The 10,316-nt window shown below is 48.1% G+C and overlaps 1 protein-coding gene across 1 annotated transcript in view; it reads left to right on the top strand.

The window, feature by feature from the left end:
* Positions 1-4,921: 4,921 nt before the first annotated feature.
* The window catches only part of PDE6D (phosphodiesterase 6D), a 33,969-nt gene continuing 28,574 nt past the window's right edge, over positions 4,922-10,316 (top strand). The window contains exon 1 of the mRNA XM_027647148.1: positions 4,922-5,066. Within this exon, the coding sequence (XP_027502949.1) occupies positions 5,017-5,066 (50 nt within the window). The 5' untranslated portion in view covers positions 4,922-5,016. The remainder of the gene's footprint in view (positions 5,067-10,316) is intronic.

Raw genomic sequence — 10,316 nt, 5'->3', positions numbered from 1 at the left:
CATGATGGCGGCGCCGGCGTCCGCGCGCGGCCCCTTCCCCCCCGGAACGCGCGGGCCGCGCCGAACGTTCCGCCCCGGCCCGGGAGGCCGCAAGGAGCGGGAAGCGCGTCCCGGCATCCCTCGGATATCGGGATGGGCACGGCGGGATGAGTGTGCTGGCGGCCGTAGAGCCACGGTCCGGCGGCCCTTGGAGCAAACTTCACCGAGCGGCTGTTTCAGCACAAGCAAGGGAAATTCCTGCCTCTCTTTTTGGGGGTACGAGGTGCTGTGGCGGCATCGTGGGGGTTTGCAGCCCCAAAATAGCCTGTGTGAAGGGTCACCGTGGTCAGGCCACTTCGTCATTGGAAGTGGGGCCATTATTAGATGGAATGGTTGCACGGGGCACTGGAACAGGCTCCCCAGGGAAGTGGTCACAACCCCAAGCCTGGCAGAGCTCAAGGAGACAGTGCTCTCAGGCACATGGTGGGGTTCTTGGGGCTGTGCAAGGAGAGGATTTGGATTTGATCCTTAGGGGTCCCTTCTAGTTATTCTATGAATCTGTGATTCTATGTGGAGGTTAATGGGCATGCAATGGGATTCTTGGAGTTGTCCTGTGCAGGGCCGGGAGTTGAGCTTGAGGATGTGAGTCCCTTCCCACTCAGGATATTCTGTGATTCTACCAGCCAAGCCTCTCAGGCCAATCCTCCTGGGAAATGCCAAGAAAAAGGGGGTGAAAGATGACATGGTGCTAGAAGTGATTTTAAACTCCATAGAAAAATGGTCCATACAAATGACAAGCCAAAGGGCAGAGCTCTGGCTGTGATGTGAGGGAGCAGGGAGGGAGCTGGAAGGGTTCAGATCCTCTCCAGGACACAGATCAGGAGCCAAAAGACTCTTGAGAGGGTATAAGAGCAAGGGTGGAAACGAGGGAATTGGGGGTTGTTCCATCACAGAGGCCTGTAGGCTCATCCATTCCATGCTGTGAATAAAGTGTGCCTCTGCTAAAAATCCTTCAGCCAAGAGCAAAGTGCTTTTGGCTTTCAGTCAGCCAGTCCCTGAAGATCAAGTCATGGACAAGCACAGTAGGAGGGGGGAGCTTTCAAGAAATGAACATCAGAAATTATTAGGGAAACTGATGGGGCTTATCCTGTGCCTCAGAGCCACCCGCAGCAGGTCCCCAGGGTCCCATTGTCCAGAGAAGGGATACCAGACAAGCACAGAGATGCAGGTGTTGGAATGCTGTTGTGACACTCTGGGCTTCAAAGCAAATTGGATGTAAAAAAAACAGGCCCTGCACAGCAAGGGAACTCAGCCAGGGCTATAACAAGCCATTCAGTAATTTACTTAAGCCACACTTAGCTCCCATCTGCATAGGGAGGGAGAATTACCTCTTTAATCTCATCCTAACCAGGCCCTTCCCCACGGTTTGTGTTGGCCCAGACGTGCTGGAACAGTGGCCTTGGACAAGCAGTGCGTGGCCTCCTTTGTGTCAAGTCTTGTTAAAGCTCAGATCCCAGGCTGAAATAGAAATGGAAATATATGATTGTGAGCTATTTTTCATGGATTGGTTTTGCAACCTCTTGCTAGAGCCTGTGGGTAAAAATCAGCTGTAAGCCCCATGTAGGTCAGCCAGGAGGGCCTGTCCTGCGCAAGGAGATGTTAATCCATTTTATCTTTTAATGTTGGCATTATCTCTTGACTCACCCCATCTCTTCCCCTTGTGATTCTGCAGTCCAGGTCTCTTTTAGGCAGCAGATAATTCAACTAATTTCCCTGCACTGCCTGAGCAAAGAAACCATAAATCCAGAGTAACATCTCCAAGCAGTGGGGTTGTGAACCCCCAGATTTTGAGAACACCTGGCCTCACCAAGGAGAGGGCTGACAGGGAAAGTACTTTTGTGTTTCTGTAAGCTTTCCTTAACTTTTGTAAATGAGATGGTTTAAATCAAAAACTCTTGTGAAAAGAGGTACATGAGGACATTACCAATAACCCACATTATATTCAGAATTCATGCACTAGACTAAATTAAGCTGCCAGGATTAGGACCTGGTTCCTAAAGTGTCCATAATAATTTAACTTCCCAACAACTTATAGCAAAATAAAATCAACTGTTGGCACCATGGCATTGTTGGAGCAGGAGCAAGTGCACCTGCACATGACTGAATGGCCAGTAGCCCTAGGGGAAAGCTTGGCTGCATAAATGCTGACATCATCCCAGATGCAGTTTAGTCCTCATCTGTGTGTGCTTCCCCCATGCTTCATCCATTCATCCTCACTCCTTCCAGCCTTGTAACCCCTGCAGCTGCCAGCACACACCTCCAGAGCATGGAGTGATAGCAGCTGTCAAACTCTCTGCATTTCCCAGGATCCAGACACTCAGCTGCTCGCTGGACTCTCATCTCACACCTTGGCAAGGCAAAGAGTGATGTCTGGGTGGTTGCATGTGTGTGGTTGTACAACCTCTTCCATCAAGTGTGGGGTGAGATGAAGCCCCAGTTAATTACACTATCCCCCCGTTATGCTGCTCTGCAGAAACACCAGCTTTGTGTACCTGCACCTTGAGAGAGCAGCTGCTGGGGAAGCAGAAAGCAGGCTGGAGGTGCCTTCTCACCTGCAAGGGCAGCTCAGAAACTGCTACACCTGCCAGAGACATGAAAGCAAAGGGGAAGTTTTCAGTTCAAAGTGGCACCAAGGGATAGTGAGACTTGCAGCAACTTTCTTGCAAATATAGTTAAGATTGCAAAGATTGTTAAGACAAGTGCTGTTTGTGTTAATGCAGCCCAAGGATTTTGCAAGGAGATCCCAGGATTTCTGTCACTCTGAGTTGTGCTGTCACATGGTCCACTGCTGCTCCTGCCTGCAGTAGTCACAAGAGCTTCACACTTCAGCCGTGAGCTCTTTAGTGATTTTCAGAAGTTCAAAAATGAGAGGGCTGTGCTTCCCTACATAGCAAGGCAAACTTGGGAATTCTGAGACTTGGCCAGAAAACACAAAGGTTCCAACTCAAAATTCCAGGAACATTCCTACCCCTGTGGTACAGAAGCCCTTCAACACTGCAAGAGTTCCTCACCTCAAGATCCATTTAGCGCCTCAGCTCCTTCATCTCTGAGGAGCCTGAACAGAGGCAGGATTGAGTTCCTTATGTCTTGTGTAAACCATCATGTCCTACTTCCACCTGGCAGGCTCTTCCTCCCCACACAGCCGTTTGTTTCTGCCTTCTTCAAGTCTGCTTTTTTCTCGCTTGTCTTTTATCTTCATCAGTCTTTTCTCCCCGGTGGCCTTTAGTCCCTTCTCCTTAGACAGCATGCAATTCCACAGCTTAGGTAAAACCCAGGAAAGACTCTTTAATACAAGATAGATATATATTAGCATAGGGCACCCCTGGCGCTCAGCCCAGACTCAAAATGATCCCTTCATACACTTTCAACCGGTGGTGTGGAACTGAGCATGAATCACACGCATCATGGAAATAAATGCTGCCTATTTTTATTAAGGTCTCTTATTGGTGATACTGGCAGTGGCCTTGTCCTTATGCATTAAACACAGCCTTTATTAATGTTCACATTCTCCACTTTTGTACAGTGGTTGATTTGGAGGCAAGTCAAGCCATGAGTGAGTGTATTGATGTCACCCTGAATGTTCACTGGTCCTGTTTTGAACCTGGATTACAACTGCTGCCTTCATCATGACTTAATGTTTTGTATCAGTTGCACTCCGATTGTTAACAGAAGGGTTAATTTGTTCACATTAAAGAATAGCCTGTCTCCTGGGATGTGCTAAAAAGCCTGAGACTTTCCCCCACAGATGACTCTGCAACAAAGCCATAAAGGCCATAAAGATGATTAGGGGGCTGGAGCACCTCTCCTATGAGGAAAGGCTGAGAGAATTTGGATTGTTCAGCCCGGAGAAGGCTCCAGGGTGACCTTATTGAGGCCTTTCAGTACCTGAAGGGGTCTTACAAGAAAGCTGGAGAGGGACTTTTTGCAAAGCCATGTAGAGACAGGACAAGGGGAATGGCTCCAAATTGACAGAGAGCAAGTTTAAAGAAGAAATCCTTTACTATGAGAGTGGTAAGGCAGTGGTACAGGTTGGCCAGAGAAGCTGTGGATGCCCCATCCCTGGGAGTGTTCAAGGCCAGGCTGGATGAGGCAGGTTCTAGTGGAAGGTGCCCCTGCCCACGGCAGAGAGGTGGAATCGGATGGTATTTTAGCCCCTTCCAACCCCAACCATTCTGTGATTCAAATTTCTGCAGCACAAAGAAGGCTGCCTTTGTTCCAGGGGAAGCATACTATTTATTTTATACCTTCTCTGTAATGCTGGTCCCGTTGGCTCCAGCCTCGGGACGCACAGAATCACAGAACTGTTGGGGTTGGGAGGACCCTCTGGAGATCACTCAGTCAAGGCACGGTACCCTGGAGCTCGTCACAGGGCAACTCGTCCAGGTAGGGTTTGAATGTCTCCACCAGAAGAAGCCGCTCTGGGTCTGAGCGCCGGGGTCCCCGGCACCACCTGGACTCAAGGCTGGAGCTCCGCCGAGCAGCCCCAGGGTCCCGCCACCCCCGAGCACAAGCGCCAGCACAGCTCCAGCGGCTCGGGGACGTTCAGCCGCCGCCGGGCGGGCAGTGACCAGGCCCGCGGTGGCTTCTCGCCCCACCGAGGTCTCCAGGGCATCGACCGACCCCCGCTCCCCAGCACGGAACGGCCCAACACGGCCCGTACCCCGGCGGCTCCACCGCGGCGCCCTCGAGCCCGGCTGAAGCATCCCGGCCACCGCTGCGCACCCACCCCTGAATGCGGAAGGGCGCTGCCTGATTGGCCAGCCGCGCTGTCACTCCAGTGCCAGAAGGCGGGGCGAAGAGCGGACGGCGGCGGGTGATTGGCCATGGCGGCGGCGGGCGGCCGCTGGGGTTGGCTGCGCCGGGCAGTGGCGGGTGCGCGGGAGGGAGGGGCGGGGGGTCCTGAGGCGCCGCTGTCACCGCCGCGCTCCCGCCAGGCCCGGCCCAGCCCCGTCCGCCCGCCCGCGGCGCGGCAGGACCATGTCGGCCACGGACGAGCGGGCCAAGGAGATCCTCCGCGGCTTCAAGCTGTATCCTCCGCGCGGGGGGCGCGAGGCGGGGCGGGGGGTGCCGGGAATCGCCGCCCCGCTGTGGCGAGGGCCCCGGGGCGGGAGGCGGGTTGCCATGGAAACGCAGTGGTTCTCAATGGCGTCCGCCCGGCGGCGGAGGGGGTTGGGGGGTCCCGCAGGACTGGGACCGGCCCTGGGCCGGCTGGGGAGCGGGGGCGGGGAAGGAGCCCCCGGAGGCCGGGCCGGGGTCCCGTCCCTGCCCCGGGGGGCGGAGAGGTGGGGAGTCCCCGCTGCAAAGTCCGCACCGCCGTAGCGGCGGCGGCCACCGCCCCCCCGGCCCTCACCTCGGGCTGACAGGGCTGGGCCGGGGGCGGCGGCCCCGGGCAGCTGGAGCCCCCCGCCCGCAGCCAGGACAGCTTTACAGAGGGCAGGTGGAGTAGCTCTGCGCCAGGAGGATCTGATCCCTTCCCTCTTAAGCACCTCTGTCTGGAAAGGAAATACCTGGTCGTCAGGTTCAGGAGCAACTAAACACCTTGTTCGTTGTCATACCGTGAGGTACTGGCACATGTGTTGGTCGTGCAGTGTCTTTTATTGCTAACGCTGACGTATTCTAGGTGTTAATGCCTTTCTGTGCAGCTCGTTTCGAAACTTTTCATGTTGTGGCTTTCAAAAAGCATTCTCATTTTATGTCTGTGTTATCTGAATATGAATTTAATGCTGATGAAGTGAGAGAGATCTGAGCTTGGAAGAGGAGTGAGAGCCTGTGTGCACCCTTCGAACCCAGGATTTCAGTGAAGTGGAGAAAGGCTCAACCTAAAGGCCCATGTTCAAACTAAGGGTGGAAGATTATTTTATATGTGGTATATTTTACTGTAGTAAATTCTTCTATCCTTAGAAGGCAAAGGCAAGCTTGCTAGCTTGACCTTTAGGCACAAGAAAATTGTTATGAATTGGTTGGTTTGTATTTTCTTTTTTACAGTGAAAAGGACAGAAGTGGAGGGAACATCCTCTTGATCTAAACCTATTATTTCTAAACAGGGTGGTGTTTTTTTTTGTTCAGCGAGATGTTCATAATCTCTATGCCAGCTGTAGCAGGATCTGATTTTCTAGGTTGGATTTAGGCAGATAGCTGTTATCAAACTATAAGCAGATGCTTTTCTTAACTTTTTATAGAATCACTGCAGTCTCCCCCAGCTGTTACTGCTGCATCTGGTTCCTTTGCTTCTGCGCTGGCACTATTGGCAGCTCTTTGTATTTATGAAGATGCAGTATTTTAGCTGTCAAAACATAAATTAAAAACCTTTTGTGCTGGCAATTAGGAGAAGAATAAGCTTCTGACAAGACCAGACTAAGCTGTCGGTGGAAGTGAGGAGTGCCTGGAAAGTTAAGCCTAGGGAACAAACTTTGCATGCTTTTTGCATGTGTTTGTACATAGTCTTTGGTGGACAGCAGAATTTACATCAAGGCCTTTGTCCAATTTTGGATGAAATAACCCTTTTTGTTGCTTGTTGGCTTAAGCAGAAAATGCATTTTGGTCTTTGAGAGGAAGGATTTTAGACAACAAACTTCTATGATATCAAGCAGCCGTAGTGTGGACAAGAAGCTTTATTAGAAGTACTCTACTACTCTGTAGTCTCTGTTGAATTGTCTCAAGTTTAATCTTCCTTTGCTTGTCCTTGCAAAAAGAATTGATTTTACTTCTGACAAGACAGTTTTAGGCACAACCTTGACATGTTTCTCCAAAAACATGCTAGAGTACTTTGATAGTTGCCACAGGGCCGTGTAGTACAAAGTCTTACAAACAGGAAAGTTTGGAGAAGCATTTCATAGCTGGAACTTTTAGCAAGTTGAAACAGTTGAAAACATCTATGTATGCCTTTGGTAATCCAGAAGAGTGGCTGAACAGACATTCCTCATTTATGAGGAAGCCTTGAGACACCACACCATCCCCACAGGAAACTGCTCATGCCCAGCTGTGGCTCCCTGTAAGGCAGACAGCAGCTCAGACTTCCCCTTCCTTGTCCGAGAGCAGGCCTGTGTTCCAGGGACTGTGGCATTTTAGAGGTGCTTTATCTTCCACCCACCCCACTGCTGTGTGCACTCATTTAATTAATAGAAAGGAAGACAGAAATGTATTCTGAAATACTGTTAAGTTCATACTCTGAGTACTTGAAAACTTTTTCCTCCACTCCCAAGAGGGAGGGAGTTCAACTCTACCAACTTAAGCTCAGCCTGCAATCTTGGCACTTCCGACTGAACTTGCTTTTAGCACAAGAAACGAGCACAGCACTGCCCCCAGGGGCTGTGTGCATTGGATTCCTTGTGTGGCAAGATCAGTTGCTAGGGCAGAAAGCATCACTGAGGAAGCAGGCTCCCAAAATACTTGCTAACTTTAACACAGGAACAGGCACTCTAGCTAGAAGTCCAGCTCACGTTGAGTAATCAGAGTTTCCTCAAACAATTCTGTTTACTTGTGGTTCCTGAGAAGAGGTTAATTACAAGCTTTCCAACTGATTGGGACATGCTGCTGTGGAAATTAAATCATAGCCCAAATCCACCCTCTAATTTCAATGCAAAGATAGGCTTTCCTTCCTCTATGACACTAGTGCAGAAACATGTTGTGGCTAATGTCCCAAAATTCAAGCCAGAAACATTTGCTCCCTCTTTTAATGGATTTTGCTATTCTAAAAATATTAAAACCAAAGGAAAAAATATCTGATGCTTGCCTGCAAATGAGGATATTGTACCTAATTACACTTGTCCTAAGAATTTTTATGGCACCAGTTAAAACTGAACACTGACAGTCCAGTAAGTGTGGTGCAGAAAAGTACTGATAGCAGACAGCAAACACTTGTCACTTCTTCAGAGACAGTATTTGTTAACAGAGCTTGTATGTTCATCAGCTCCCTGCTCTGAAGACACTCACCTGAACAGCAGTTGTTACACCCAACAGAATATCTACAGGTAGTTTAGTACTATGAAAATGCAGTCGTGGTTTGGCTATAAGCAACATCAGTTCACTTGGTAACTGAAGTTCCATTCCTGTGAAGTATTAGCCAAGTCTTATTTCTGCAAGTATTTATGCACATCTGGTCCTGTGATCTCAACTGCATGAAATTAGATTATGCCTCTTTTCTCCGGAAGATGGGACAGTAACTCTGTCAAGCTACAGAACAGCATTTTACTTGACCCTCACTTACCCTTTCAACACATTCTTCAGATCTCAGGCTGTCATTTTATCTGTAGAGTTAGTGTGTACTATTAAATGTACGTATTTAGCATCTTTTATCATGAGATAAACTTTCTTTATCATAAGAAAGTTACTCCAGTGATGTACTTCCCTAACAGGCAAAACTCAGGGTTGTTGGTTTTTGATGGTTTCCCCCCAACAACTCCCTTGGCAGTTTGTGGGTTGCCTGTGTACCTTTGTTCTGAGATGAACTAGCACAAAAATTTTTTTTTCTATGCACTTAAGTTCACTAGAATGAGGACACTGTAGACAGTTGTCCTGTTTAATTTGGTCTGCCAGCATTTGGAAAGCATCCACGCTGTAGATTAGAAATATCCAGTCATGGCTTGCAACAGCAGATTCACATCCAACTCTTGAGGGACCACAGTCCAGCTTCTTTGTGTGCTTCTTTCTGTGGTGTTTCAGCCAGAACAGCAAAGAGGAGAAAACCCAAAGGACTCAGTTGTTTCTCACAGCATGGTTACAGTGCCATGTCTTGCCTCTCAACATATGAGTAAGCACATCCGCTTTCTATTTTAAATCTTACAAGTCAAACAAGATATCACCTATTTTATTTGCTTCTGTTACAGGGAAGTCTCATCAGAATTGGTTCTCCATACTATTACTTGCCCTGTAAATATTTATTAGTTTTTAAGATAAGTTTTTCCATGAACTTCCATTTAAGGCCATGCAGTCTATCTTACTGTCCTTCAGAAGTCTTCTGAAACAAATTAATATGGTGAACATAAACATGAAGAGACAACATTAACTGTAGGTCAGAACAATTACAGGGTTATGAAACCAGTGCTTGTGGTCAATATAAACATACACTCGGGCACTCAGCATTTGTAGGCAAAACTTCACATGTCAAAGGCTGGCCCACTTTCTGCAGTCCTCAAAGTTCCCTGTGCAACATCCTCCTAGCTCACAGTACCTTTTTCCAGTCTTCTCACCATTGTTTTTCTGTCTAGGAAATCTTTCTAGCAGAGCATTACCCTCTTAAAAAGGTAGATAGAGCTGTAGTGAAAATACAGTTACACCAGAAACCATTAAAAGCATTTATGAACTCTATAGTACTCTGCAGACAGAGGTTTCCAACTTCTGCCTGGTCTTCTGTACACACAGGAACTGTCCATCAATTCCTAGAATAGTCACTGAAGTTTTCAACTAGTTTGATGCAGCATTCTGAAGTTGAGAAATTTAAGTGGAAGCCACAACAAACTGAGTTTCCAATTTCCCTGTTAGACTGGTAGATCTTTAGCTGCTTGTTCACTTGAAATGCTTATCTGTTGCAGTGTTTACAAAACTAACAAGGTAGCAGGTTTAATTGGCTCAAAGATTTCCCTTTGGTTTGAGATTTCTTCTGTGCACTTCCTCAGATCTCACTCTGTTTAGACTTCTTGCAGTGGAATAGAAAGATGAACCCCCAAATTCACAGGTTACAAGGAGATACTGGCCAGCTAAAAGAAGGAGCAGAACTGCTTGGAAGCTGGGCCATGTATTCTGTAGAGAGCCAAAGCAGAACTTGCTTCTAGCTTGTGATTATGCAGTTCTAAAACAGTCTGGAAAACATGAGTTTGTGCTTCCCCATCCATATTTTTGGTTTTTAGAACCATCTTACTCTCTACAAAACTTATAATACTTTACAAGCAAGAGTTGTCCACGTTCCCAGTTAGTCTGACTGCAGAACAAGTTCCCACCATGGCAGCACTGAGAGGTCTTTGTTTCAGAGGCCAGAGTTTCACACAGAAGCTTTAGCCAGGTTGTAGATGGTAGTTAAGTGCCACTGTGGTCAAAGTACCTTTCCCATATCAGAATTATTTCCAGCATTGACAGAAGTTCTGCAGTATGCAATGATTTATAGTTCTGGCATGCTAAACACACACTCCTAATGTGTCTTATGACTGAGTCATGAGGAACACCTGCAGACAAAACAGGAGCAGTTTCACAAGATTTGTTTTTACCTGGCTGGTTCCTCAGTGAACACCAAAAAAACTTCATGTCTTCCCCTTGTTAACTTTCATTTGAAAAACTATAAATAT

Source organism: Corapipo altera, unplaced genomic scaffold, assembly GCF_003945725.1.
Source record: "Corapipo altera isolate COAL_440 unplaced genomic scaffold, ASM394572v1 113, whole genome shotgun sequence".
NCBI lineage: Eukaryota > Metazoa > Chordata > Aves > Passeriformes > Pipridae > Corapipo > Corapipo altera.
Note: the sequence above shows the minus strand (reverse complement) of the source record. Positions and strands in the feature narration are given on the sequence as shown.